Source organism: Maylandia zebra, linkage group LG1, assembly GCF_041146795.1.
Source record: "Maylandia zebra isolate NMK-2024a linkage group LG1, Mzebra_GT3a, whole genome shotgun sequence".
In the NCBI taxonomy this organism is placed as follows: Eukaryota; Metazoa; Chordata; class Actinopteri; order Cichliformes; family Cichlidae; genus Maylandia; species Maylandia zebra.
The window spans coordinates 15,583,437-15,598,959 of NC_135167.1; the positions used below are offsets into that span (position 1 = coordinate 15,583,437).

Consider the following 15,523-nt stretch of genomic DNA (forward strand, 5'->3'; position numbering starts at 1 on the left):
CTCAACCCTCTGCGTGTTCTCCTTCCCTTACATCCATAAATCTTCTCTGCGATCTTCCTATTTTCCTCCTGGCTGGCAGCTCCATGCTCAGCCAGGATATATCCAATATATCCATTATCGATTCTCTGCACTTGCTCAAACCATCTCAGCTAAAGTTTCCCTTTGATTTACTCTTTTCCATCCTGGTCAGTCCCAGTGAAAAGCTCTTCTTAACATCTCATCACAGCTTCCCGTCTCTTCGTCAATGCTGCAGTCTCTAGACCACACAGCTCTCACTCCCATCTTCTAAAACTTCACTTTCACTCTTGCTGTTGTCATGTCCAGTGCTCTATTTTGGCATCTTTAAAATGCTTCACCTAAGGCCTTTGAATGCTGTCACGATCAAGCCAACAAAACTGGGGCAGCTGCGGCTCAGGTGGTACAGTGGGCTGCCTACTGATTGGATGATTTGTGGATCAACTGACTCCTCCGGTTGGCACGCTGAATATCTTCCAGCAAGATACTGAATCCCAGGTTGCTCCCAAAGCGTCCATGTAAGTGCAGGTGCAAATGTTGGAAAGCACTTAGGTATAGATAAAAGTGCTGAATGAATATGTAAGATTACATGAATGAGATCTGCAGTAGCAACTGAGTAGAAAGCTGCTACATAAGCACCAGTCTTGCTCAAATCACTAACCAATGTTTGTATGCTTTTCTCTGTAGGTACATCTCTACACCCTGCACACCCAGGATTATCTCCTGAATTAAAACTCGTAAATATCCTGTTTTAGAGTGATTACATATTCAAAAAAGACATGAAAAGTTAATTTCCCCCCTTATTACTTCAATTAGGTTTAATTTCTTTTTCAAATCAAAAATCTCCATTAAATCCAAAGAGTTCTCAAACTTTTTTCCCCCAGCTGGTTAATTTCGCCCTGCCCGAGTAATTAACCAGATTTCCTCTTGCAGTTGTCCACCATGAGATGGCAGCAGATATCCAAATAAAGCTCCCAGTCAGCAACACACACAAAGCAACAGATGGTTTACCTTGGGCAACGTTGTAGCCACAAACGGCTGATTTATCGCATTTTTTCAGACATATCGTGGAAAAAATTCAGAGAGCATAAGTTGAGAAACACTGTTTTGTTAGATCTTATCTTCCATTTGTCTTCATTTCTCCTGCAAACGAAAATAAATCTGTATCATTTAACCCCAATCTTGAATCACTGTATGTACTTTTATTCTAAACCATACAACTGCCTTATCCTCCAAAAAACAAGAATACGATTTCTTTAAAATATACTTTACAGACTTTTTTCATTTGTAATCAAGGATCTTTATTTCACAATAATTCCTATTCTATATTGTATATCATATGTTTCCTGTTTCTCTCCCCATTGTGTCCCTAAGCTGCCAAACCTTTTTAAAATGCCAGAAATACCACTACTATATATCGTCTGTTTAGACTTGAGGCTTAGAACACACAATTTCAGCACGCTCAGACAATAACATACCAGTGGGGGGCCACACACAGCAGAGCAGAGACCAGGCACCATCTAAATTTTATGTGCCAGAGCTCAGCCTGCAAAGACTGCACACTTCGATCTACCCAAGCCAGATGCCAATGTGACATTAAAATCCATTTTTAAGCCACAGTTCTAGCACCAAGTCTGAGTGGTCAGATATCAGACAGAGCTGGAATTTACAAGTCCTCATTTGTCTTTTAAAACCCGTGTGGGATTGTAAACATATCAAGGACATACAGTCCTTTTGTCCCATGTGTTTACACTGTAATAAACCTTAACCACTTACAAAAGGGCTCTTTAGAAATAACACACAAAACAAAGATCATATTTCAGTGTTTCTTTAATTTCTATCTCATCAGCTCATCGTCCTGGAAACTCACCTCTCACAAAAAGTAGTATAAGAGCATCAAGCATGATTCAGTGATCTCTGAATACAGTTTCTACTTCAGGCAATCCTGAACCAGGCACAGATGGTGTGACATCTTTGTTTAATTTATTTATTTCAGCTTAGTTCAGGAGTTCATGTCACAGTTCCTTCAATTATTCTTCGATTATTCTATACAGCAGCTGTAGTTTTCAGGAAACGTTATCCAGGTGTTTTGAAGGACAACTTATAATTCCATCAGTTTTGACAAGATTTCCAGCACCACTGACTCACAGAGCTTTCGTTGTGTTTTACAGATGACTCTAGAGAGTCGCTGTTGTATCCCTCTCCTGACTTCCTCCATACAAATTGTCTGTTATGTATGGGCAACTCACTGGTTTATCCCTTTAGTTAGGTCAGTGTTAAATGGCTTAAACAAAAAGAAAATCCTCTGACAATGATCCAGTACAAGTACAGTGGAGAAAATGAGTGAAAAAGCAGCCAATGTCCAAAGAAAAAACTCTTAAAGACCTCAGAAAGCCTGGAGAACTATAGCTCAAGACCACTTTATTAAACATACAAGAAATATAAAGAACTGAAAAATGGCTCAAGACTTCTTTACAGTATTGTCTCTAAAAGTGCGACACAGTTGTAGTGTTTAGTAAGAAACTGTGATTATTTTTTAAAATATTAGGTTGTCACATTACCATATACGAAAACTAGTTCAAGGTAAATTCTATATAATAAATTATTTGACAAGTTTTAGTTGCAGGTAACTCGATGGCAGCACTCATGGCAGCTAAAGCAAATTACTGTGGTAACCTGGTAGTTAGCCTGACTTAATAGAAAGACTTTCATCCCTTTTTAAAGTCACAGCAATCACTATTACTTGATTTTCTGCAGGTTTTCAGTTTAACTTACGAGCTCAAAAAGAATATCAACTACAGGGTACAAATTTGTAACGTTTTTTTTCCCCTAGATTATATATGTTGTGTCTTGACATGACATTTCTGCACAGCAACAACTGTGCGACCTGCAACTTCTTTGATATGTTCAGAGGAGTTATATCTCTGTGATGGACAATGACCACAGTCACAAAAATATTTTTATTGCATATACACACAATCTGACCCACTCACCCCACCGATTCGTCTGTAGTGTTTATTTATAAAGGTCAGAGCCAAACTTAAAGAATTAAAGAAGGAAAAAGAGACAGAGGCAAAGACAGAGATATAATTGCTCTTCAGCAGACTCATTAGACAAGGCACCTGAATCCCCTGACTGAATTGATCTTTCATTCATGTTCTGCATATTAATCATTAAGGTTTTTCATGTGCACAGTCACTCATGGCTCATTCGCAGCAGATATAGCTTTGGTGTTTTAAAGTCTGGATTTTCACAGGTAGAACTCCAGTGCACAAATTGAATAACTGTTAATTAGAAGGTTCCGAAAGAAAAGTTTGCCATCATCATTCGCATCCAGTCAGAAAGCAATGAAGAAAATGAGCCGTGAAGCTGTGATTTGCCGAACAAAGGTTTATTTTCCAAAATTAAAACTAATTGCAGCTGTGAGTATAAAAAGGAAAGAACACACATAGACTGACTCCCTGTAAAAAAGGAAAGAATGAGTTAAAGATTGTATGAGGAATTACTTATTTGCGTGCAAAACTAAGTCCAGGTTCAATTTGAGGACAACATTATAAGACGTGCTGCAAGAAAGTGATAGGACATCATAATCTATTTGTTTCCCAAGTCAAGTGTGAAATCATCACAGTCACAGATGGATATGGATGAATAAAAAATGGAAAAAAGTCAGGATGATAAGCAGGGCATCTCAATTTCAGCTGTATCTATATTCAAATTTGTGTAATATATTTATATATTAGAGATATTTGTAATGTATTGTGTCAGTGCTTTGAGTGTTTAAACAGTGTAGAAAAGTACCATTAAAGTACCAGTCTATTTACCATATTTTAAAAAACCTGACTTTAAAACCATCTCCAAACCAAGTGTGTAGAGTTTTAGCAAAATTTGTTTCATTTTGGACCATATAATAATGGAGATTTGATTAGGAGACCTTGCGGCCATACTTTTACGATTTTATTTATTAAGGGAAAAAAGTGATCCAACTCTACCCGGCCCGTGCCTGCTTGGAGCAGGTGCATGACGTATTTACTTCATTAGATTATCATATATTCGATTACTGTCTTGCAAGCACAGAGCGGCAGAAATAAGTGGCGTCTTTAAAAGGGAGGGGAGCTTTTGGGGAGCTGTAGCAGGTCACGCTCAGCGATCGTCGATAATGTTGTATGTTTGTGCAATATTATATAAAACTCTATTCAATATGTTATTGATTTTAATAAATAAAATTAGTTTAAAGTAATGTTTTTTGTGTCAAAAAAAGATTAATACATGTTAGCCAGATTTCGACCTGAATCTGTGCGCACTCTGTGGCAGGAAGATAGGACCCAGATACAGGACTCAAACTCACACGATAAAACTCAAAAGCGGCTTTGTTGCTGAACTAAGTCAGAGAAAATACATAATACAGAACAACTCAGGCCAGGCAGAAACTAGGAACTTACGAGGCTCTAACAAGAGACCGTGGAACAAACATGAGATACACAGCTTGATGAGGAACATGACGAAAGATAAAGAGAGACTAAGACGATATATACACACAGGTTGACGAAAGAACAGGCAACAGGTGAAACTTATCAGACTAAAGAGCCAGGGATGCAAAACTGAACAGAACACGCACAGGACAAGGAACTATCAAAATAAAAAAGGATGTAACAAATACTCATATCAGGAGTGAGACATATGAACAGGACATGACTGAAGAGGAAATGACGGGGGAGGCAGAAAGATAAACAAACAAAGAGATTATACTGGAAAAACCAGGGATTCATAAACCAGACTTAAACCAACGAATGCTTACAAGAAAGTATGAAACCAGAACACAAAAGACTCCAAGAAAACCTTTAGATCAAACATTCAAAAGTAAAACTAGCAGAGAATCATGAAACAAAGGAAAAAACGTCAAAAAGAAACTGAGTGACAAATTAAACTTTTTCATTTCCCCTTCAACCCCCCCCAAGCTGACTCTGAAAGATTTCAGGTGGTGTAAAGGAAGCACAATATATAAACACTACTTTTCCACCTGCTCCATATATGGCCATTCAAAAAGACTTCTTTTTTCACCTTAGTTTTATTTTTGAAGAAACTAGCCTGTTTTGTTAGGCAGCTTTTGCAGTCAGAATTATGGTCTGAATGCACTGCTGTGCCAAACATATTTGCTTTTACAAGACAGGCTCGATAATCTCTGTATAGGCATTAAAGGCTGTTTATTATATTGCTTGATACTGATATGTTGATGATTGTCTTGTTTGTTACGTATGGTGTCTAATTCAAGCTGCTCTCTATCACATCCTTATACTGCACATAAAGTAACCTCAACCAAAACACTTGAACAGAAAATGTTATATGTTCTTGAAAACTTGTCTTTTATTTGACAAATCAAATGCACAGTGAATATGATGTTACAGAGATCAGTCACAACATTAAAACCCAGTGCCTAATGTTGTGTAGGGTCACCTTGTGCTGCCAAAACAGCTTGGACCAATCAGGGCGTGGATGCAGTACAACTGAGGGCCTCCTGTAGTCTCTGGCATTCCAACTGGCAGCAGATCTTCAGGGTCCTGTGGGGTGTTTGAGGCCTCCATGGTTGTTTTGGTACATGCCACAGATGTTTGATTGGACAGGGATCTGGGGGGTTTGGGGGCCAATCCAGTTCTTGTTGTGTTGTGCCTTTGATTGGACACTGTGTATTTGACATTTCTGCTGAAACTAATTGTTATACTCAGCAGTTACTAAAACAAAATCAGTAGAAAATTTGCAGAGTTGCCACAGTAGGAGCTTCTGTGTGTTGATGCCCGATCAACTTTTAGTGTGGGCACAAATGAACGTGTGGGGCAGAGGCTAAAAAAGTATTGTAATTAATGATTTGATTATGGCACTACTAAATAACTTACAAAGTAATGAAAACACTGACAGTGACTGTCTCCTAGTAGTAACTATCACAACCACAGCAGGCAAAAAATTTGCTTTTTTGGTGTTAATTTGTCCAATTTACAAATTAATATTATATATTAATAATATGGGTAGGATTAGTAGCTAGGAGGTCCTTTTGTAACCCTTAGTCTCTGTATCTCCCATTGTCTCTCTGTATTTTCTGTCTGTTCATGAAGTATTGTGGGCTTTCTTTGTATCACAAATGTCTACATCTGCCTCTCTGTAAGTCTGTGTTTAGGACTCTTTACCTAAAATTTATGACAAACATAAGCACGTAGGATTTAAAGGAAGTAACATTTCAATGTCTGCATTCTGAATATTGTTTTTATTTACAACGTTTTAAACTTTTATGTATAGAGATGCTCCAGCTGTACGACTAATGATAATATAGGGAAGAATGAAATGCCTCTCGACAGAAGTACACTGGTTTATGACCCGATCTGGACCCGATCTGCTAATGTGGGACACTACCAAAATCCCCTTCTGCCTATACACACATTCAGTTTCCTTTACTGATAGACCATTTTAATTATGCATAGAAGAAGTGCTGACTGCAAATGTACCCTCATAAGTAAAAGCAGTTGTTTATTCCTCTGACAAGTTTGAAATAGCACTTATAATATAATTTATTTAAAGTTATTTAGATGAATGCATCTTTCATTACATCTGTTGCAGTACTCTCAGGGGATCCTGTAGTGGTTGCTGCTTTTCATCTATTTCTGTTGTTAGTTTATTGAGTGTCGTTGTCAGTGCTAAATGCCAGCTTCAGATCAGACAAATCATGTCTGCTCTGAAGAGTAATTAGCTAATTTGTTGTAATAGTCACAGAGAGAGAAGTATACGCATGTCAAGTATACATCCGTGGCCACAGCCCATTAGACGTGTCTCTGATGTGGTATGTCGACACAAACAAGTTGAGCTAACTAACGATATAAACAGGAACAATGTGTATCATTGGCAAGCTACAGTTTAACTGTTTAAGTATGCAAAGAGAAAAAATGTTCACTGCTCCCACAAAAATAATTAGATTACTTTCTTACATGGGTCAGGGCTAAATGTCAGCATCAGTCCAGACACAGGGCTATCTACAACACTAATAGGCCAGCTCACTCCCACACATTGCTGCATACTGGGACATAGTGTCAGTGTGTGGGAGAAAGCACCTGTGTATAAATAATTGCAATGGAAGAGTGAATATACAGCATCTCTGCGATCTTTATGAGTCTGCCAATAAACTGACTGCACAATGATTTCTCTTTCTTTATAAGTAACAAAGTAATTTTAGAGCTATAGATCTCAATGATAAATCACACACTATTGATTGCACTCTTATATGTGTATCTCCCTGTCTTTGCTTTAGAAAGAAATGCTATGGTTTCTTTTTAGCTAAATAAATTAGAATTTTTTTTAATGTTAATTAAAAATAATCGCTAATTGAACTTTTAAAACATAAGAGACTAGCCAACACACGGTTATCTTGATCTTACATTGAATATAGATTACTCAGCAATGGGATTTTTACCATGTCGAATGTGATGTGCTTCCACTGACTCTGAAAGTATTTTGTCACCATAATTTGTTACAGTGTTTCATTATATGTATTTAATGCAGAAGCAGTATACTCCTATTGCTTTCACAGAAATTAAGAGGGTAAATAGCAACCAGGTGCTGCTAATCAAAGTCCATCATTCTACAATCAGAAGGAATATTCACAAATGGAAAACATTCAATATTGCCAGGAAATTCACCCCGAGGTCAGAATGAGTAATGCAGAGAGAAAATGCAGAACACCCGAGAGCTACATCTCAGACATACAGGCTTCATTTAGAGTGTCAAATGTTAAAGTTCATGACAGTACCATTAAAAAACAGACTATGGCTTGTTTGGAAAAGTTGCCAAGAGAGTCTCTTCTCTATAAAAATAACATAGCAGCAGGTTTGCAAAGTTTGCGAACAAAAACATTCTGAACAAACCACAAGACTTCGGGGAAAATGTCCCTCGGACAGAAAAGGCCAAAGTTGAAAGGTTTGGTACACAGCTTCATGTCTGACAAAACCATCCATCCATCGTCTTCTTCATGTCAGGGTGAAGAGAAAGCTGGCGTGCACTGCGTCTGCATTTTGGTTTAATTTTTGTTTAATAAATAATGACACATAGTAAAATTACATTTGGTGAAGGTTATCTGAGGGTACTGCTTTGTCACATGACTCTACATATCTTATATATATTTTCTGTCTGATAACAGGTAAAAGGTCAACTGACAGCTGCTGGCTGAAACTTGTTCTGCAATGTCATCAGGCGGTTTATGAGTATAGTTCGTTTTATTTTTATGCATATTTGCTTTTTTCAAATATACAGAAATTTTTGTTCTTAAAATGACTCTAAAATGAAATAAAAAAATAAAAGAGTATAAACCTCTCAGGAGGGTGCACATAAAATATCTGAAGTGTTAACGGTAAACTGCCCTGACAAACAAACACTTTTCAGGTTGAATTCACCCCAGTGCCAGTAATTATCTGTTGCTCGTAAGCAAATGTCATTGTTGTAAAGAACCATCTTCAGCGACAACTAACGTGACTGAATGCTGCAACAGATGGTGTGACCCCCACTGAGTCCTGAACATCGCTGAGATTTGGATTCCACAAAGAGACAGAAGCAGCAGACATGCAGACAGCCTACATCCTCAGAGGAACTATAAACAAACTTTAAAACCAGCGAAGAGTCTGATTTAAAGCATATACTGTTTGCTTCTGTAACCCTTTCACTTATGGTCATATAAGACATGCCGTGTGCCTGACAGACCAATCACTCTGCTGTCTGTACAGCTGTCTGCTTGTTTTGGTGTAAACAGCTGAAGAGGAGAGGTGAAAGTCAAGGGGGAGACAGAAAGCCAGACTGAGAGGGAGATACACATACTTTTTCTCTCATGATGTAAAACCATAAGCTCACAAGATGACTCCCACACCAAGAGAGGTTTGCCCTCCTAAATTTGCCTGCAGATGAGGCAAGATGGTTCATGACTAATTGTCAAGGACAAACTACTCGGCTGGAAGCTTGCCGGAAGAAATATGTGACTATCTCAACTATCTCACTATATCAAGTAACCACTCTCAGGCAGTGGGTGCTTGGGAAATTGTGAAATTCTATCTTAAGCAAATACAACAATGGTTGTAGTTGTGGACAGGCCCCCTGTCTGGATAAACACAGGCTGTAGTCCTATGGTTTTAGCAAGGTTCCTAACAGAGTGAAGGGATTCTGTGGAGTATCTGTGTGGCAGTCATAACAAGAGCTGTTTGAATTCTTTAAATCCCTAGGAAAGGTGCTTCAGTGCTTCCTTTATTATACACCGGACCATCCTTTATAAAAGGAAAGCCGATAACGCCGTCCCAGAGTTCAAAGTAACACTCGTTCGCGAAAACAGTCAGTCAGATAAGAGATATTTTCTGCCATATCCTGCTGATATATTTTGAACCTTTAGCGGCAGGCTGTTAAACCACAGGTGAACTTTGAACATTTTGCTACTGTTATAAAAACTGCTTCTTGCGTAGCTAATCTAAAGAAGGATTATGAGCTACATAAAACTGATCAGAGTCAATTTAAGGTTTACCATAATTCAGTTTGCATTAATTATATCCTCAATTTAGGTGCTGCTGCCTTAGGATGATCATAATTAATTTTTCTTCTGTCACAGAAAGCCTTAATAAAGGCATTAGTTACACTTGCTCATCTGTCTATGAAGAGAAAGCATGAGTGGCCAAGGATACGCAACTAATTTCAATGTGACAAGCATTTTATTTCCTTTTATAGGCAATTTATTCCCTCTGGAATTTAATCTTGCAGCTGAAGTAATATTGTTCACCAGTTGTTCTCTTTTACTGAACTGAAGCAATTAAGATGAGCTTACCACATTTTCGGGACATTGCTGTTTGAGACCTAATTCAAGAACAATATTAAGGAGGCCAGTGTTAAGTGCAGTCAGACTCTCTGAGCGCACCAGTAATCATTATGAATTCTTCTTAATGTCTTTCCTTCACTTCAGGTTTTTTTCTTTGAAGTTCAAGTAAAAGTTTAGAAAAGATTAAAGAAATTTATTGGAGCAATTTTCTTTTTTTTGGCCATTTCTCGACAGTCATGCATTAGAAGACAACATAATACGACTGCTGCACTGAAATACAAGATCATAAACTGTGTTATGGTGCAGCTAACAAAATGAATTAATTGAAAATGTATTGTTTTACAAATATAATTACCACAAGATGAATTGGTGTGAGTGTATATTATATTATGAGATATTATAGGTATATTTACAATGCTGTCTTGAAAAGGTTAACTTTATTTTTCCCTGAAAAAGAGGATCTAGTATCCTTTGTCCCTAAATTTCTGCCTAAGGTTGTATTTCTATAACAGCTCAATTTCATAGTGGTCTGGGGGTAACCACATGACTGCTCTCAAGGAGATGAATAGCTGTGATCATCTTTTAATTTTGTGTCATGGACAGCTTACAGTACTTGCTTTAAAATTGAGCCAGAGTCTGAGTGTATTGCTATGATTATTTATATCGTTTTGGTGAGTGGAACATGGCCATTGCTTTCAGATCATTCCCCAAAGTGTCTTCTTTCTGTGATAAAACAAAATAACTTTCTGGTCCTGAGTGGTGGTCGAAGTAAAATATTAATGGGTTCGATTCAGCAGGAAGTCTGTGGAGCAGCAGGAGCAGGAGGAAGAAAGATCGTACAACAGATAAACACCAAGCCTCTGTGGACATTCCTGCTCTTTTCACATAAACTCTTCTAATGTGTAAAACAGAAGAGACGTCATGTACACATGGTGCTTGTGTTTGAGAAGCTTCTAGTATAGCACTGTTTGGTAATGTAAAAAGTAAAATTAGAAATAAACTGACTCTAAACTAATCTTTCAATTTTAGAGGTTTTCAGTGCCACAAATTTTGGTCACTGTTTTAGCCTAAATATACTGTAAAATGTTACTATTGCAACATATTGTTTTTAACACAACAAAGATTTTTGTCACTCAGCCTGAGTCTTTGATAAATGTGTTTACTTATTTTGATATTATGTTTAAACCAAACAAACAATTCAACGAGTAGGTTTCTTTCTCCAATGCGAATCTAATAAAATATTCTTATGTTGTCTCGTATGTTTTGGTATGAATGTCCTGTTATACGGACCATTCTTGGGCATTTTACATGTAAGCATTAGTGACGGTTTGTAACAGTGGAGCTGAATGTGACAGCTTGAATTATTACAAGAACTGGCTCTGTTTGGAGACTTTTATGGAAATAATTCAGGAACTTTTACATTTTTCATCTGTTCCGTCTTTGTCTGTAGATGCTCACATACTTCAACATGAAAAATTTACACACAGCTGTAAACTCAGGATGAAGCCTGGCCTAGAAAATACACAGTATGATATCAACAATCATTTATACAGCATCACCCGAAATACCTTCACAGGACGACCTATTGAGTACTATAATTTTAAAGCGGTTTTAATGTTTAAGCCAGAGGTGACAATTTTTAGGAAAGGGTGTAGACTTGGGGAGATGTTTGGTGATTGAGTTGCTTTTGTGGTTTGTTCCTTAAATACAGTCCACTAAAAGACAAACAACAGGACTCTTAAAATATTTTAATCATTTTATTTTCCAACCTAAACCCAACAAAGCATTTCAAAAACATACTTTCAAATTATGTTGTGCAGTCTTTCCAACACTGTATAAACTTTGGAGCTGAGACCACCTTTGTACATATTTATACAACCAGTGACAAATAATGAATATGAAAATAACAGAACTACCCATATATATTGTTATATCACATGGACGGTGAACTGGGTCAATATATTTTTATTTAACTTACATTACAGTTTCAATCAAATTTCCAAAAAATGTAGTTGTGACAAACTAATTAGCCAAAATAGTTCCCTTAGCACCGTTAGTTTAACGAAGCAGACAAACGAAGCACATTGAGTGACATTCATGTAATTAAATCCATGTAACTAAAAATAGTTTTCATTTTTAAATGCATCAAATCATAAAAAATAATTTCCTTAATGCTAGAAGCTGTTGTCGCTTTATATTGAAACTGATTCTCTCTAAACGCATCCTCACAGTAAAGAGTATAAAATAACTGTAACACATAATAAAACCCCCATACAACAGAGTACATACACCAGCCAGTAGTTACAAATGCGCAAGCTCAACCAACACCTAATTAATAAAATATGTAATTTGCAACAAAAAAATAAATAAACAAAAATTTTTCTGGACCACTGCAATATTCTGTAAACCTTGGTCGAATAATTAAAGGCAAGAACTGAGTGGAACCTGAAACGATTGCAAATGTGCTTTAGCCATGATGTAGCTGCAGTATAATATATTACAGGAATAGATACAAATTAAAAATAATAATGTGTACATCTGACAAAGGAAGAAAAACAAACAAACCCCCCCCCCCAAAAAAAACCAAACAAAAAAATAAACCCAACTTCGATCTCTGGTTTGATGTTACGTCAGACGCAAGAAGTTCAACAGTACAATAAATTCACATTGTTCAGTTAGGTCATAACAAGTGCATATATAAACGTCAATAGTAAAACCACAATGACGATAAGCTGTAATATATTGTAAAGCAATATCTGCTTCTCTACAACGTTAATTCATTTAGACCAATCTGTTTTTTTAACCTTTATTTTACTTTAAGTATGTGAAACACTTTAGGTTTTGAGCTTTATGTTGCAAGAGAGTGTCCCAGTGTAGAAACTAGAGGTCCTGTGGAAAACCCAGGACCCTCTTGTTGTGAGGCAATAGTGCAAACCACTGAACCGTCGTGCTAACTTGAGAAATAACCAATGGTGTTGCATTATGTTCGGTGACGTCACTTTGACAAGTAGTAGGGAGGTAGTCACTGAAGGTATGAGTTTGAATCCAATGTGCACTATGTAACCGGAAGGTCGCCGGTTCGATCCCCGGGCTCTCTGTCCTGGTCGTTGTGTCCTTGGGCAAGACACTTTACCCTACCGCCTACTGGTGTTGGCCAGAGGGGCCGATGGCGCGATATGGCAGCCTCGCTTCTGTCAGTCTGCCCCAGGGCAGCTGTGGCTACAACCGTAGCTTGCCTCCACCAGTGTGTGAATGAATAGTGGCATTGTAAAGCACTTTGGGTGCCTTGAAAAGCGCTATATGAATCCAATCCATTATTATTATTATGTGGTTAGCATATTAGCAATATATGGGGGGGGGGGGGAGTGTGGTTACCAGTCAGCTTTCCATAGCTTGTGAAGTTTGAGGTTCTGGGAACTCATGGTAGTGTTGTACAGACATTTTGCGACTATACTTCCAAGCATTTCACCATGTTCAGGAAGAACTCTGTGACTGATTTACTGCTGGTAATTAGTGGTAAATAAATGTCGCTATACCTCACGTTGTATACTTCTACACCCACACTCATTACCGAGTGAGTTACACTTATAGCTCTGCTGTAATGATGCTCTGTCTAAATAACAAGGCCACACTACTACTCCTGTTACATCTTTCCACACAACAATAGTCAGTGGGAAATATCTCTGTATTGTTCCCTTTGAACCTGTTGTTTGGCATCATGTGGTTTTTTGTTGTTGGCAGTGGCGCAATTTTTTTTCTTCATACAATTTACTGCTTCAATTTTGGCAGTTCACAGTGATCGTATACTGTTTCGCAGAGTGATCAGAAGCATACTCATGAACTCAGAAACTGATATTCAGCATGCCAGAGGGAGCTGTTACGACGAAGGGTCAACACTGCAAACAGGCACTGTTTACATAAATCTGATTTATTTGCCAATAAAAGTCTTTGAAAATTATGAAACGCCCCAAATTGTTCTTCATTAGATCACAGAAACATGTAAAAAAAAGCTAAATAAAAAAAGTCAAGCGGCAAATTACAGGAAACAAAATTTGTGCCACGTCCGCAGCTTTGGCCACGGCAGATCTAAAGTGCTGCTTTTATAACTTCACTATTCTGTGAAAAGGCAGCTTGAAAACATGCAATCATGACTAACATGTCAATCACAAATCGTCATTTCCACTGCATAATTGTTTGACTAAAGACAGTTGTACTGTGCTGATTGTCAACCACTACACAAATAAGGAGTAGGATACATACTACATGCAAGTCTACTAACAGCAGTATTCAAACTGGCATGCAGTGGCAATATTCTAAAAGACAAGGTTGCTGCTTATAGGCACCCTGAGATTATGGCATTGCCACTTTACTAAGATTCATTTTTTTTTTTCTGTTCCCACTGACAAAATTGTATTTCATAATAAAGGTTTTGTTTGCTTTAATAAAATATCTGTAATACATCTGAGCATCATAGGTAACACTTGTCCTGGACACATCAGGAGATACAAATAAGGTAAACTGACCAGCTGTTTTTAAGCAACAAACAAAAAAAGTCATTTTAGACCATTTTTATGCATACCAGCACTTCAATACCAATTCAGCATTGATTATTTAGAAAGGTCAAGCAATGGTTTAATCAACAGAAGAAACAGGGGCAGAAAAGTATCAAAATTAAGGCAACGCCACAAACTGTGATTGTGTGTTGCACTGGAAAAGACTCATTTCACATAAAAGAAAGAAACAAAAGTGGTTGTTTTGTATTTTGTCTTTATCCCTGAGACCATGTTAGGCACATTGCAGTTAAAAGCTCATATCTAAACGAGTATTTTCCACCATTAGTACACTGTATTTCAACAAAGTTGTTAAAAGTAAGTAAAACAGTGGACGCTGAAAAAAAAGAAAAAGAAAAAAAAAGCACAATTGAATATCAGATCTCTTCGCTACTTGCAGTTTTCTGTCAGTCCCATTCTGGCATACATTTGAACCATTTGTCCAAGCGACCTTTCTGACGTCGTGCATCTTCGGTGGGTTCAGCATACTGATCACTTATGTCTTCAACACGAGTGATATATATCCGGGTGACTAGCACACCGAAGAACTAGACAGAGGGAATGAGAGAGAGAGAATCTTAATAAGCATGGTGGAAGAAAGGTGACTGTGGCTGCTTCTCATCAGTCTCATTTGTGTCTTTACCTTGTATCTAAGCCTCCCTAATGTAAGATATGAGAAAGAGATTAAAAGAAGAGATGTGAGGCGGAAGGAACAAAGGAAATGTGTGTTTAGATAAACTGGACATCCTTTGAAAGATCACCTGAAGCAACATCAGGCTGCTTTGTATGCTTCTGAGTTTGTCTTTGCAGAGATACAGAGATACAGTCTGCAATAAGGGCACGCGACTACTACTGCCACATCTGTCCACACAACGAAATTGAGTGCGAAATCTCTCTGCTTCTGTTTCCCAAACGAGAACTAGCAAACTAGACACCTGTACCTCCTCCCAGCTTTGTTTTTTGTTTTTCAGGCCTGAAAGAAATCAGCTAATTATTAAATACAGGTCTGTGAATGCCAAGAAAGTCCATGCAAGAGATAAACCCTCTAAAAGGCTTTTATGTATAACATCTGTGCTTGTCTTATGGTAATGACTTAGAAAAAGATTACGCAAGAAGAAGAGGAAGGGCTTTCTAA

The 15,523-nt window shown here is 37.6% G+C and overlaps 1 protein-coding gene across 1 annotated transcript in view; it reads right to left on the reverse strand.

The window, feature by feature from the left end:
- Positions 1 to 11,596: 11,596 nt before the first annotated feature.
- Positions 11,597 to 15,523, reverse strand: part of tspan15 (tetraspanin 15) — a 45,080-nt gene continuing 41,153 nt past the window's right edge. Inside the window, exon 8 of the mRNA XM_004539460.4 lies at positions 11,597 to 14,936. Within this exon, the coding sequence (XP_004539517.3) occupies positions 14,796 to 14,936 (141 nt within the window). The 3' untranslated portion in view covers positions 11,597 to 14,795. The remainder of the gene's footprint in view (positions 14,937 to 15,523) is intronic.